The sequence below is a fragment of the Epinephelus moara genome, chromosome 12 (genome assembly GCF_006386435.1).
Source record: "Epinephelus moara isolate mb chromosome 12, YSFRI_EMoa_1.0, whole genome shotgun sequence".
Classification (NCBI taxonomy): Eukaryota; Metazoa; Chordata; class Actinopteri; order Perciformes; family Serranidae; genus Epinephelus; species Epinephelus moara.
The window spans coordinates 24,579,049-24,595,155 of NC_065517.1; the positions used below are offsets into that span (position 1 = coordinate 24,579,049).

Here is a 16,107-nt window from a genome sequence, read left to right on the forward strand (position 1 = left end):
TCTTCTGTGTCAGAATGAATTCCAGAGCTCCTGTGTTTGTATAATAATGTAAATACTCAGAATCATTCACAATCGCCTCAGGACACAGTCAAGCTGTTACACTCTCAGCTCTGTCTTCAATGGGAAACTATTTGTGATTTATTAGACTTCATTTCCAGTCAGTTTCTACAAGCCCGTATAATATGAAGAGCTTGGCATCAGCAGTATACAGTATAAAGTCAGCTGGCACTACGGGCCTGTTTTTAGTGAAATGTAAAAGTTTCAGATAATGATTTTCCCCCGAAAAATAAAACTGGTATCGACAAAATTCCAAAAACTTTCTCCACGGCGGTCCAGTCAGTCGCAGTTTGTTTCACATGAATAACACTTCACTGTTATCTGCATGAAACAAGTGCTGTGGTCGCCTGGTTTGGCTCGGTGGCCAGAACAGGCTTTTCAAAGTAAACACATAACTCACAAACAAAGCCCAGATGTGACCCAACTGAACAGCTGCCCACATCAGCCACAAAAAAACCTGTAACCACACTAGATGAAGTTAGGTAGGTGCTAAATGCTACGCCCAAACGAGAAAACAAACACCACCGACTCTTCGTTCAGAAAGGGGAAAAAAAAAGTGGCGAAGAAGTGGATCAAATGAACGAGGAATAAGGTGAAAATGAGGTGGTGATTGATTAAAGAAGGAGATAATGGACAAGGGGGCAGAGGGAGGAAGAAAGAAGTTGGCAGGGAGAGAAAGAGGCAGCATAGAGGAGAGATGGTCATGCAGACATGCAGCTGGATGAATACAAGGCCTCTGTGTCAGCGCTCTGTGTGTGAGTGTGTGTGTGTGTGTGTGTGTGTGAGAGTGTGCTCAGAGCTGTACTGTAGCACTGAAGCCAGGTCTAGTTGGTATTTAGAAAGGGTTTGCACGCAGATCTTTCACACAGACCTAACCCTTATCCTGACTGGACTGAACTGGCTTGGAAACGCAGGGCAGCACATCAGAGGCAGAGAGGGTATAGGGAAAAACACCGAAAGGTCAAAAAGGGGGAAAGTAGGATAAAAGAGTAGATGGAGTGAAATGGGAAATGTCAGACAGATATATACTGTAGAGAGGAAGACTTACTCTTGGTGCAGGGGGTCCGTGGTCATCCAGATATGTGGATTCACCTGCAGAGATAAGAATGTATATGTTAGGATTCTGATAAACCCACAGTACAATCACTCTGAGGACCATCCATGAGATTAAAGGAATACTTCACTCCAAATGACCATTTGTATATCAATTGCTCACCCCCTGTTACGTTGAATTTGTGAACAAAACTTTTTTTTCTCGTATGCCTCCACAGTGAACAAAGAATCCAAACACTAAGAAAACTACTGATGAGCTGTGTGGGATTCATACTTCTGCACCACATCAACACCATACTTACAGTGTAGACTCTGTGTCGACGTAGAGCTTACACCATACCTTACGCCGTAGCCTGATGTGCACCTCCCCAGAAATGTAACTACAGGTTGACAATAGAGACAATAAAGCCTCCACAAAATAGCATTTTAAGTCTTGTGTGTGATTTATCCTGGCTTCATATGAGCAGAGGAAATCTCCGCTCGTTGCTAGGCTAATTTATACAATGTAAAATGCCATAGTCTTGTGCTAATAACGTTAGCATGTTATATTTGTTTGGAAAATGTGTTTAGTATAAGACAGTTGTTTTGTCAGTGAACCTTGTGAGTTGTAATGGAGCTGAATTTTGTAACGTTACCTTTATTAAATGTTGCTGTTGTCCCTGGCTTCATATGAGTAGAGGAAAAGTCTGCTAGCCACTAGGCTAATTTATACAATGTAGAATGCCATAGGCTTGTGCTAAAAACATCAGCATGTTATATTTGTGGGGAAAATGTGTCCAGATAAAGACGAGTGCTTTGTCTGTGAATGCTGCAAGCTATAGCAACGTAGGCCAACTGCGTAGGCTACGGCGTCAGCTCTATGCACAAGTATAAATCCCACTTTAGAGTAAAAGGGGTCCATGCTTAACAACAGCAAAACTGTATTAAAACGTCCATTCACAAACTCTCACAGAACTCATGTAGTACAATCCAAGTCTCATTTATCCTGTCGTATGCTCAGTACTTCTCAAACACACGCCTTTTCACTAAAACCTTATGATTTAAAACTGAACTGACGGTGAAATTTATCTACGCTGCCTCAAACCCAGACTCCATTGACAGAAACAGTAATTTTACCTCGCTGAACACAGGAGCTGCTGGTCTACTGCTGCCTCGATTAGTTAGTTTGTGTTTTTTTCTGACTTTTTTTGTGGTCATGTTTTGCTACTCAATTGCACAGAGCAGCGCGCTTTAACCCCACAGCCAAGGACACACATATGCAACACATACTCATAAAAAAAATCACATCTGTGAGGAGCCTGAATGAGGCCATGACATGAATCAGAACATAAAGGAACAGCTTGACATTATGGAAAACACACTTAAAGAAATACTTAGGACCCCAAATGACCTTTTGTGTATTCATTACTCACCCCATGTTGCGCTGAATTTATGAAGAAAATTTTGTCATTCACGCATGCCTCCACGTTGAATGAAGAATCCAAAAACAGAGACATGTATTAATAAATTGGAGTCCGCCTTTAACCACAGCTTCTCAAACAGACAGCTCTTTATGACAGGGATCTCAACCAAAAGTGAATTTACCTATGCTCTCTTCAAAGCCAGACTCCATTTACAAAACAATAATTTTACCTCACTGAACACAGGAGCTGCTGGTCTACTGCTGCCTCGACTGGTAGTTTGTTTGTGTTATTGTACGACCTAGGTCGCACAATAACACAAACTAACTAATTGAAGCAGCAGTAGGCTTCTGTGTTCAGCGAAGTAAAATTACTGGTTTTGTCGGTGGAGTCTGGCTTTGAAGAGAGCATAGGTAAGTTTAAAAAAAAAGCATGTGTTTGGGAAGTACTGAGTGTACGACAGGATAAATGAGACTTGGATTATACCGCACGAGTTGTGTTAGAGTTTGTAAACAGATGTTTTTACATAGATTTGCTGTTGTTAAATGCAGACCCTCTTTTACGCCAATAAAGAATAAAGAATTTTCCCTGTCTTTGGATTCTTCGTTCACCAGAGGCAACAATGTTTTCTGCATGAATTTGGTGTTACATAGGGGGAGTAATTGACATAGAAATGGTCATCTGGAGGGGGGGAAGTATTTCTTTACCTTAAAAGAATGAATGGGCATCAAAAACAGCTACTTCACATTAGCATGGTCTCTACAAAGAAGCAGGTATTTAAACTGTGTGTTGCTGGTTTGGAACAAAGTCATCTTCTCAGTCAAACAATTTACCCACTTTAATAAGGCATGAAAATCCAAAGCAAATCATTTTGGCCATGTGGAATTTTCCAACTAACTGAAAGGTCTATTTATCTGTTGAGAAGGACATCCTACTTCTTAAATACAAAATCCATAAAAAACGCAGTGAAATAGCTGAAACATGCTGTCATGGAAAAATCCTTCAAAATGAAGGTATCTGAATGTCATCATGTAAGTAATTGTATGAACGTATGATTCATCCATGGTCATGGTCAAGGTACTTTCGGCCTCAGAATCCTTCACTGTCTGCATGCAGACATGTGAGGAGGCTCCAGAGCATCTGAAGGTTAAGATACTGCGATGGAGACCTTGGAGATGTTTAGATTCCAGTGTTAGACACGTCTGTCTGTCAAAAATGAATTGCGCTATATAACCCTGAATCATTGTTGTGATACTTTAAGCTTTTGGTACGGCTGTTGTACCAAGATTCTTCTCTGACGTCAGATTTGTGCTGTCATCAACTGTGACTCATTGAGTTTATTTTATTATTCATCAAAATGAAGATTGATCAAGGATACATGTTTTTTTTCCCCCACATCACATGAACTTCAAATACACAGAATTAATGTTTTTTCTATGGGTGTAGTTACTACACTTTATGTGCAATATTCACAGCCGTACTATGGGCAGTTTTTTTTATTTATTTACTGAGGATTGGATGGTTGAATGTATAATGTATGTGGTTTTAACTGTCAACTCATTACAGGGGGAGCACTCCTAATTTCATTGTATTTTTTTAAGGATACAATGACAGTAAAAGGCTGTAAGCTAAAAAAACAGGGCTGTTTTTCTTGCTCATTAAAATACTTTTTTTTTTTAGATACTGGTGGCTCTTTAACTCTCCCATGTCCCCGACTGGAAACATGAAAATAAGTTAATGTCCCCAACCTGTTGCAATAAATGTACTATTATTTAAATCATTTTTAACTATACAGGGGATTGAGCAACAAAACAAGCTAATGAAATATCAATATCAAGAACAAAGACAGTAGGGTTCTTGTTTTTTCAAATTAATAATTAAAGTTTTAGGCAATAAATAGGACCCAAGATTTTCTCATTAATAGTAAAGTTGTGTGCAGTACCCTTTTTCCATTGACACTCTTGGCCTTACCGAGTAAAGCCATGCCATGCCGATTGGTGTTTCCATTGTCAGTTTAGACGCGCTGTGCCATGCTAAGCCGCCCTGGAGATGGACCTTCTTAGGAGTAGGACCAAAAGCTGGGCCACCTGCCCTCAAACTGGTAGCGGTGACGTGTCGCAGACCGCAGCCAACCAGCAACGACCCCCGTTTGGAGTTTAGTTTCTCTCCTGCGTCCTGTTTTTACTTTAGATATCTGCTTTATTTTACTGTTTCGTGTTCGCTATCAGCCATGTGTGAAGTTGTGTGAAGTTGCTGCTTGAAAACTCAACATTTCCTTATTTTGCTGCTTCACAATAAAAGTTTTTACAAAATAAAATAACAAGTGGGAAGTCTAATAATACAGCAGGGAGGAAAGTGAAAGCAGAAGCAGCCACAGTGAGGTGTTGATGAAGAGCTGCAGACAACAGGCTCTTACTGCACCTCTGCAAACAGCTCACCTCCAACAGGTAAACTTCTTTTACCTGCCCTGCTGTGGGAAAAACACTTGCAGCAAAAATAAGAGGGGACTTTAGCCACTGATCAGCACTCTGCTGTTGTATCCATCCACCACTGCTCCTGCCTGACTCAGACTTTCGCCACCTTAACTTTCGTCCTTTTCCTGCCACGTTTCACCACCAGCGGCCATAAAACTATAACACAAGTCACTGCCCAAGCACCAGATTTCAAAGACCTTGAAGTGAGACCCGCTTCAGTTTAAGACACACCTTCAAGAAGGCAGCCCTGTTGTAATGGAAATGCAAATCCCTGCTGTGCTGGGCTGACGGCCAAAGCCAAGCCAGCTCATGCCTGTCGAAAAGGGGCACAAGACGCCGTGTCATAGTTTGGTTAGGGTTAAGTTAGCTTCACACATTTTTCTTCTCTTCTATCATGTATGATATACAGTCTAGAACTTTAACTCCATTCCACATTTTGCCCCCAGCTTCACCCTGCAGTTCAGAAGCTGCTCTAAACAACAGGTGCCACTTCACTCCGAAACCCCAACACAACAGCATCTCTCTCATCTGCCACTGTCGCCCACAGAACACAGCGCAGCTCTTCTGCATTAAGTCTGAGGATGTCACAAAGACGGTTACAACCTCTTTATACAGTATATCAAACACTGTGAGGCTGCTTCATGAAGGAACAATGGAGCTCATTCAAGGCCGCCCCACTCTTCGGATCTGTGCCTGCTTTTTCTGCCCACTCTTTAAATCCAGGCCCTGGCTTCAGACAGCGGCCTTTTCTTTGGCCCATCCGGACGCACATAGACGCAACACTCTCCCATCACATTTACAACATTCAGGTGGCGCTCACAGGAGAGAGAGAGAAAGACAAATTGGAGGGCGCGGGGGGAGTAAAGCTATAAAGAGAAGAAATATTACATAAGAGAACAATCTCTCCTTGTGTCTCTGAAATGCGATCCAACACGCAGATGAAAATAGCAAGAGTTGATGTGCGAACACACACATTGCTTTATGAGCAGCCAAAGTTTCCCTCGTGGCACACACTTAAAGATGTTATTATATGCTTGTGCTGGAAGTGTATTGTATGATTTTGTGAGTGCTGTTTATACTTAAGATAGTGGTGTGTAAGCTTTGAGTAATTAGCCTTACACTGAGATCCAGTCTGCCTCTGTTTGGCTCTGTTACAATATCACACACACACACACACACACACACACACACACACACACACACACACACTTACTGTATAGAACCTGCTTGACTTTCTGTGTGTTGTGCCTCATTAATTCATCGGGAGCGGGGTGTATAAATACTGACACAGCTGCACTTTGCTCACCCTCAGGTGTTTTTTTTAGACTTTCTCTATCTTGTCTCTCTTTCATGACTTCATGCACATTTCCCGAGGAATGCTGGGGGAGGTCTGCAGCTCTTCTCCGAGGCATTTGAGGTCACAGCGGGGCGAGGATGCAGGAAAAAGCAGACATCTCTGTTCCTTACTCTGTCATCCATCACAGACAACCACCCCCCACGACCTAGAGCCCTTCCCCGGTTCCTGTGTGTGCTTCTAATTAGCGTTTTGGATAAGAGATTGGAACTAATTTTTTCCAGGGGCACGGGGCTCGTAAAAGCAGACAGCTGCCCTCCGCCCCCACCACCCACAGAGAGAGGAAAATGAACTTAAAGAGCCACTGTACGTTGCACTGTACTCGTCGACCTCATTGTCCTCTGATCCGTCATGAGAAGTCAGCCAGGAGGATGACACTTTGATTAAGAAACGTCTCAATTCCAGAGCTGAACAAAACAGGCCACAGCCCACAAAAATGTATACTGTACTTTGTGCCAACTGCATTTTTATTGTTCCCTGTGTTTACACGATTAATTACCAATCAATGGTTAGTATGACTTCACTCTGCCCCCCCTACACCGCTCCATCTGTTGGTACAAATACACAGGAATAACCTTCAAAACCAGCACTGTGTTTACTCAACATGAAACAAATGCAGATGCCCGCAGGAAAGAGGGGTTCACTGAATGGTTGTATGAGTAGGAAAACGATGTGAATCTCATGCTACGGCGCGAACAGTCACCAAATATCAAGCCATTTACACATCTATGCATGAGCTGGTCCAGGCAAAAAATAGTCCGGCACATAAAGTGAGATAAAATCGAGATATATAACATGATTTAGTTAGAGATTTAGTTATATTTAGACAGAGCCAAGCAAGCTATTTGCTGGCTCATTATTAGCCAGTTGCTTGCGGTACCTTCATATTTCTCCTCTAAGTCTTCACAAGAAAGTGAATAAGTATATTTCCCAAACTGCTGAACTTCTCCCTCACATATTTTGTGACAGCAGAGCAGCTGGTGGAGAGGTGTGTCACTGTGGATCTGGAAAAAGGATTAAGCCTCTATTTATCTCCAGCATGAGCAAATCCCAACAACAGAACTTCAGAGTTAAGAGTCCTGGAGAACAACTGTGAAAGATGTGGGCGGGGGCTTTTACATATCTGTGCCCAGGGGCCCATTGTCTCATCATCTGTCCATGCACCTGGGAGATTTTGGATTAACAAGCCAGATAGGACAGTGCTCTCCACCTTCATCAAATCACCAAGGGAGGGAATATATTGTGGAACGCAGGTGTTCGATATCCCCAGAAGAGTTCATGAGAAAAGACTTAGACCGATACCAAGGAGCACTGAAACTGTTTTGGCATCTTGTGATAGCCCAACAGCTTACTATGACATCTATACCCTTTCTCAACCAAAATCAGCACCTATATGCACATGGTAAAATCCATTAAGAATAGGCAATAGACTATTGCCAATAGACAAGTATACCTATACGTTCTTGCTAGAACGCTCTAAACTCTTCTAGTGAAGTAAATTCAGCTCAGAGCTGAGAACCACCCCACGTAATCTCAGCTTTTTTCCCTATTGTCCAATTGGATGATTTGAGAGTTGGGCCTTCTGTGGTCATCACGACAACAACTTTACAGTTGGTAAACAATGGAAGAGTAACTGGTGGTAGCGAGAGAGCTATACGGCGCAACGATAGACAGCAGGTTGTCAAACTGCCTCAGAGTCATCCTAAAATACGCCTGGAAATGGCCATCATTGAGGAGAAGCTCCTGGACCAACTGGTGGTACTCCCCGTGATCCGTCCTCTTTTTTAGGGTCTCATGTGCCCACACAGATCTCTGTTTCCTTGTGCCCAGCACACTATTTACTGACAGCCTCTCACCCTCAAACAGAGCTACAGCAAGTACCATCTGCCTGAACATTTTAGCAACTAGATACTAATTACTGTCAAATAACTAAAATAATAAACAGTAGATTGATTACACGAGAAGGTTAGTGTAAGGGTGTGATGGGGTCGTTGCCTGTCATCAATAAAAAGGCACAGCAAGCTTTTTTTCCCTAGTGGCATTCACTTTTAGAAAAAGGCAGTGTGGTGCGCCTCGCGTTTTGAAACATGCAAAACACTTTCTGCGTGATCAGGGCCTTAGCAGAAAGCATGAGCAGAAAGCATCATGGAGGCCAGTGGAAATGTTACAGTTGTTACTTCTTTTATAGTGTCGATTAATTTGGAAAGATGTTCGAGCACTACTTGGATGGAAACAGACAGTATTTTGTGGCAACGTGCTGTAAAAAGAGGTGAAAAGGGGGTCAGGGGTCACATTTCCATCACTGCCGATCACAGCCAAACAGAGTACTCATGGCTGCTGCAGAGCCTTTTATCCCAGGAATGAATGCCGATTGCAACCTTTCACATTAGACAGATATTGTCCAGTTGAAAAGAGACTTTAGTGTTTTTCTCTCATGTGTCACCTATCTGTGTGCAGGTACAAAGAATGCACAGGTCATAAATGGTCAAGAGGAGAAACAGGAAAGGGCAAAGGTCCAACTTAAGAAGTGGAGGAAGAATTCACAAATTAAACAAAGGTCAATGTCACCTTTGAACATCCTAATGTTAATCATATGTAGTTTGTGTGTGTGTGTGTGTGTGTGCGTGTGTGTGTGTGAGTGATTGAAGGAGAGACTAACTGGAGTGTGGGTATGCATGGGCGTGTAGCTAAATGGTTAATTGGATTACTGTGTCACAAGATCCATGGACTCGCCTCTGGCTAAGAGCAGCTGCATAACCATTCCTAAGTACAATTATCTAATCAATACTGCAAGATGAACAACATAAATCAGCACTGCTTTTAAGTTTTAATCAGTGAATTGTAAAACAGTCTATACATTACCCTAAAAAGTCTGACAAAATACAAAACAAAAACATCCACAACTGATAAAGTATATGAAGCAGACTGTGGTATTGCTTTAGTATACAATCTGTGCCATTAAGGAATGACAACATTTTGTACGTGGGTGTTACTTCCACCCCCACATTAGATTTTTTAAAGGATTTTGTCTTCGCTAAATTAAGAAAAACTGTGTAGCAAATAAAAGCCTGTGATCTCGTCGTCACAAATCAACACGCTTTATGATTTTCTGAACAACACGTGCAATTAATACAAGTTAAAAGCTAATCCTGCAAAAGCTGAGTTATTAGGCAACGTGATTTATACGGCAGAACAAAATGCAAAACTGCCATAAATGTGATTTTCTGCATGTATCAAAAAAATCCAACAGGATCTAATTAGGGGCCCATCACTTAAACTCACTGTCTTTCCCACAGATTTCAGGACGACAAACTAAAACTCTACTCACACCAGAGCAAACCAATATAAAGCATATCCTTAATACTTAATTAACATGAATGAAGCTCCCATCTACACTTTAGAATCTAACACACACAAAAAACCCCAAGACCATCCATTGCCCCTGTCCAAAAACTTGCTAAAGCACATTACCACCTACATTATTAGTCACCTCATTTGCCGAGTTGACTTTTTACTTCAGCGAAAAAATGACTCATGCTTTTGTTGTTTATTCAAAAAGTTAGGGTTGGGGTTACAACAACCTGTACAGCTGCGTCAGTCTCATCCACGCTGGTTGCTATTTTCGCTAAATTTCAGGCTCTGGCACAAAAGGGTAAATAGTGAATGGACTTGCATTTGTAAAGCGCCTTTCTAGTCTTAAACCAATGGAAGTGCTTTTACATTACACGCCACATTCAGCTTTTCACAAAGACTTTTTATTCACACCAAATGAAAATTACTTTTAGCTTTTCAGCTAGCTTGGGTGCATTTAGATTTGTTTGAAGGTTGATAAATGTACATTGTCCCTTTCCAAATAAATCCATACACTGGCCGAGACTATAGAAGGTATCACCTGCTCATCATTACACAATCACATGCACTTGTGGAGCGATCTGGGGTTCAATATCTTGCCCAAGGATACTTCAACATGCAGACTGGAGAAGCCAGGGACCAAACTACTACATCCATCCATCCATTTTCATCCACTGATCTGGGGTCAAGCAAAGCACCCCAGATGTCCCTCTCCCCAGCAACGCTTTCCAGCTCCTCCTGGAGGACCCCAAGGTGTTCCCAGGCCAGATGAGATATGTAATCCCTCCAATGTGTTCAGGGTCTGCCCCGAGGCCTCCAACCAGTGGGAGGTGCCCAGAACACCTCTAACAGGAGGCGCCCAGGAGGCATCCTGATCAGAACCTCAACTCCTCAACTCAGAACCTCAACTGCCTCCTTTCGACACGAAGGAGCAGCGGCTCTACTTCAAGCTCGCTGCGGATGTCAGAGCTCCTTACCCTATCTCTAAGGCTGAGCCCAGCCACCCCATGGAGGAAACTCATTTTGTCTGCTTGTATCCGCGATCTCATTCTTTCGGTCACTACCCAGAGCTCATGACCCGCTCTACCTCCTGAGCCACAGCCGCCCCTGATGATTGGTATTGATGGAGTATTGAATGGTACTGATGATTGCTTTGGTACTTCTGCCTACAAAAATCAATCAATCAATTAATCACCTCTAGTGAAATGCAATCTCATCACCTCTTTCAACATATGCATTGTAATTTAACCCCTTTTGCCTCTTCTTACATTGCAGGCTGCCGCTTTATTATTGCCCGTGTTTCTGGATGGTTCTGGTAATCCATGTTTTCTGATTAGCTTCATTCTGAATCCTGAAAAAAAAAAAATCAATCAAGAAATTTGGAACCAGGCAAAGAAAAGGGCAAATTCAGAAAGAAATTAGATGTTGAAAAGGGTGCAGCTCCAATGTTTTGGAGCAGAACACTGTCACAGGAAAGTCTTTGGCATGGAGAAGAAAAAGCTTTGGCTTGTAAGAAATGCATTTTATCAATATTTAAACAAGGTAGATAGTATTTCTGACATTGTTCATTACAAACCAAAGAAAACTGCTTGGTGTAATGTGGAGGATATCATCAGATTTGTACGGCAATTACTCATCAAGCTTTGACCGAATCATCCCAGAACAATTCCTTCAGGCTCTGGAATTTTCCCTTTGGTGCTGGCCTGCTTCAGGAATGCTACAGTAAGTTTGGGAATTTCATAAACATGTATTTAGAGCATAGACCATTTCATTTGCTTTGTGAAATTGGCGACCCAGCTAAGTAGAGCTTAGGAAAAGAACACATCCCAGAATAGGCCGAGGTGGGAGCGGAAAACCACACAGGAATGGCTGTTGTGAAAACGGCCAAGAGGATAGGCGCAGTGTCGAAGTCGAGGGGCCTTCGCTTTACTGTGGGACGGGACTCAAAGCAAAAGATGGAAGGTTACCGAGCTGCTGCTGCCCTGGAATGTTCTACAAGTATGTGAAAGCAGATTACAGGTTCCACAGAAGACTAAACTCTCTCATCCTTAACCACATCCTGCTGTACTTTCTGTATCTACCACAGACGAAAACGAGAGAATGAAAGGTGCGCGTTTGCTTCAAGACCCTATACTTTCTCTGCTGCAGGAATACAGAGCGAAGTTTTTAAATCAAACAGTGGAGAGAAAATAAAAAGTGTGAAAAAGTTTGGGTGGATTATAGACAGATATCTCATGACAGCCTTGCAGTGAAGTCAAAAATTACATAACATCTGCCTGATCCAGCTGTGTGAAACACACCCAGTTAAACAAGACACATGTCTACAGTTACAGTCCTTACTTAACATTTGTGCCATAATAGAGAGCATATGCAAACAAAGTCAGCGTGTATGGGGTATGCTTTTCTGTGTGTTTGCCTGTTAAATGTGTGTGTGTGGTCACCCAACCCTTTGATTTGGAGCGAGGGTGTGGCCCTCTAGTAAGACCCGAAGCTCGACCCATCTACCTAATTACAGAAGGGAGTTAAGCTAAGGGTCAGGGTCTCCACCCACTACGCCCTGCTCCACACCACCACTCAGTCACTCGAGAATATACAATGGTCAGACAGCTTTGTGATATAAATAGACAGGCTGTGCTGTTGCTATGTTATTGCAGGTGCCCAAAACCTGGTAGGGAGACTAATTTGTGGACTTAATGCTCCCCTTAAATTTTGGTTACTGGAGCAGGACACACATGCATACGAATGTGCAGGGGTTGGGAGACGTCAGGAGGACTGTCAGCATGTCATTTGTGGACACCAGTGGTTGCCACCGTGTATACTGTATGACAGGGACGTACCACTGAACTGATGACCCAGCAGAGCGGTGCTGACTCTGGCAGCCGTGCGGCCCAGAGGCCATAAATAAAAAGACATACTTACTGGGACAAGAAATAGAAAAGCTTTAAATCATTTGCAGTGTTAAGAAATGAGGAAACAGGAGTGACTCTTATAGTTCATGATAACGCCTTGTTTCTACAAAACTCTGAGTATGTGTGAGTCAAATAGGAGTCATTCCTCCAATGAGAACTCTGATGTGTTGCATAACTTCTCCTTCCCGTGTTTACAGTCCCAAATTTGCCTCGAATACAGTGAAAACAAAACACTTGTTCAAGTCAGCATAAAAACAAATTAGCTAACAGATTGATGGATGTAATACAGCTCTATTTATACTTTTTTTCTATGAGAAAAGTTCAACAGCATATTATGCTAGCTAACACTGGTAATAATCAACACTCATAATTAACTTCTCTGCCATTTCTGCAGTGGTGTTTCTATCCCTTAGTAAAGAGATGCATTTCCTTGCGTTGACCACCAGGGGCATACTCCACATAGGCTATTATATAGAAATAGGACACAAAACCAAACTGTGCGAAAACGAGGCATCGTCCGTGTGTATGCCTGCATTGCTATGTTTCAAAAATAGTCAAGGGGTAAACTATGACGAAGATGTTGTGTGACAACCCGTAGCATTCCTCACAAACATGCTTTGAAGTAATGAATAAAACTGAATCACATCTTTCATGTTTTCTTAGATAACGGTTGAGCAGTGCATTTCAAACTTTGAACTGTCACTTTTAAACTACATTTCACACATGACAAACTTAATTGATCTACGCGACCCCAGACGAGTCATTTGATGTCTGAAAATTGGAAGAGGCAGTCGATGAGGCTGAATGAAGCCAGGAAGGGTGAATAAAATCATTTCAGGCTTAAAGCTACCACATGAGGGGTAGCGGAGCATCACCAGGTTAAGACTCAAAGGCTGTGGATTCCTGAATTAAAATTCGAAGGTAAAAGAGGATTTCCATCACTTTCAGAAACACATGTCACAGCATGGAGCAGTGACCGCTGTCCAGGTGCATGTTATGGCGTGTTTTTTGCAGTGTAATCAATTTAATATAGGTGAGTAAAGTGAACATATTGCTCTCAAGGCCACTGTGCCTTTGACATGTGCTCTGCACTGTTTAACACAAAAACAGGTATGAATCTTGACCTCGTGAGACCCTGCTCTATCTGGCAGAGACAGGACCTCTGACTGCCTCTGAAAAATCAAGCTTTGAAATGAAGAAATGAGCCATGAAGTAGAAAATTGGGCAAACAGTTGAGACACTAATAGACGTCTGACGCCACACAGCCAAAGTAGGAGAAGTAATCACTCATCAGCTAGTCAGGCAGGCAGTGATGCGGATGCTCTTCCCTCATGAAATCATGTGGGTGATCACGTCTATATTGCAACAACAGTATGATAGAATCATACATCACAATCAGAAAACACTTAAAAACACAGGATGTGACGCTGCCAGGGATTTCCGATAATAACTGCTTGTTCCGTCAGCTAATTCTGGACGAGTCAATTCCCATTCAGAGGGCAAAGGGGGTGCTTGTGCGGTTTGTACGTACCTCGTCTCAGCTTGTGGACATGTGGGCACGACACCAGCTGTCTTGCCAGCCTGTCCTTATGGATAAAGAGGCTGCCGGTGGACATTTTGACTGACCAGTGATTTTTCCCACACACCCCTATAAAGAAAGTCAAACGGAGGGGACCTTTTAAGTCTTACTTTTAGATTGATAAAGAAAATGTAATAATAAAACAGCAATTTCTGGGGTGGGGGGGGAACTTCACATATGAAAATGCTAAGAAAAGCTAGAGAAAAATGTATGTGTATATTTGACATTAATTCAGAGCATGGTGATGTGTAGAAGGACCAGAATAAAACTGCAAATTATCTAGTCAGCAACACACAAGAGGAGAAAAATTCTTTGACTCAAAGTTGAAAAAAGTGCCAAAATCTATGTAATTGCTAAGCATTATAAGATATAAATAATGGTAGACCCTTTTACAACAACAGCAGCAGCAGCTACACTTCAGCAGCCAACCCATTAAAACCAACCGCAACTGGGCAACTACTCGGCCTCTGTTGCTTTGCACCAGCTCTCAACTCGCAAAACACACACCAGATGTGAAAATGCATCATGAATAAATGGCTGGGCCCCAAAGCTATGCACAATCACCACTGATGACAAGTGCCATACACAACTGGAACTGGAAGGGAAAACTCATGGGCTTGGAGAGTAAATTAAGTATTTGTTGTGAGATGTTGCTCAATTAGCACCAGCAAAATGTTCTCTCTCCAAAAAAGCACATTAACGTGTCTCTCATGTAGTTCAGACAAGTGGTTTTATGAATACGAAATGGCTGTTTAATTAGCTGTGCTGATGGCTGAGTACGACCTGAAAACATACAGTATGTGTTCATCTTAAGACTCAATTATACCATGGACATATAAAGAGAACTGGATACATGACGAAAGTGGGCCTCGTTTATTCCTATTAAAGTTACTTAGTGGCACATAAAGCCTGAAAAGTTTAATGTTCATGGTATTAAATTAACTGAATATTCCGCATTGTGGGGCCCATAGAGCAAGTGCCCTAGAGACTTTGACCAGTCAAGTGGTTAACCTTCAGTTTGATGCCCAGCTAACGTGAATGGCAATTAAATGATTTAATCTTGTGGCTCTTCTCATCTTTCGAAATGTAACGGACCAAATGGATCAAATCACGTTGGTGAAACGAATCATTTTGTGGGGGTTGCGATGCTCAAAAAAGACTTATCCATTGATTTACAGATGTCTGTTTCACAATAACTCAGTAACTCAAGCGAGTTACATCCTCAAGCGGGGAAATCCAAGTATCTCAGGGTCTTGCTCACAAGTAAGGGTAGAATGGAGCGTGAGATGGATCAGCGGTTTGGTGCGGCGTCTGCAGTGATGCAGGCGCTGCAACAGTTCGTCATGGTGAAGAGGGAGCTGAGCCAGAAGGTGAAGCTTTTGATTTACTGGTCCATCTACATCCAAATGCTCACCTATGGTCATGAGCTTTGAGTAGTGACCAAAAGAATGAGATCGTGGATACAAGCAGCCGAAATCAGCTTCCTCTGTGGGGTGGCTGGGCTCAGCCTTAGAGATAGGGTAAGGAGCTCGGAGTAGAGCCGCTGCACCTTCGCATATAAAGGGGTCAGTTGAGGTGGTTCAGGCATCTGATCAGGATCCTCCTGGGCGCCTCATGTTTGAGGTGTTCTGGGCACGTCCCGCTGGTAGGAGGCCCCGGGGCAGACCCAGAACATGCTGGAGGATTACATATCTCATCTGGCCTGGGAACACCTTGGGGTCCCCCAGGAGGAGGCGGACGTCTGAGGTGCTTTGCTTGGCCTGCTGCCCCCGCGACCTGGCCCCGGATAAATGGATGAAAATGGATGGATGAATGGATGATTCACAATGTAAGTCTATGGGAAAAAGTCTTTTTGGGTCCCATGGCGTTACATGATAGACACTGTAAGTCCACATTTGGCTACTATTTAATATTGGCTTTAGGACTGTTC

General features: G+C 42.6%; 1 protein-coding gene across 2 annotated transcripts in view; it reads right to left on the reverse strand.

Annotated features, from left to right (window-relative positions):
* Nucleotides 1–16,107, reverse strand: part of usta (uronyl 2-sulfotransferase a) — a 91,785-nt gene that overhangs the window by 43,198 nt on the left and 32,480 nt on the right. The window contains exons 2-3 of one of the 2 annotated variants that reach the window (XM_050058771.1): nucleotides 14,130–14,246; nucleotides 1,106–1,149 (exon numbers count right to left, since the gene is read on the reverse strand). In XM_050058771.1, coding sequence (XP_049914728.1) covers nucleotides 1,106–1,149; nucleotides 14,130–14,246 — 161 coding nt within the window. The remainder of the gene's footprint in view (nucleotides 1–1,105; nucleotides 1,150–14,129; nucleotides 14,247–16,107) is intronic. The other variant, XM_050058772.1, reaches the window with a different exon arrangement.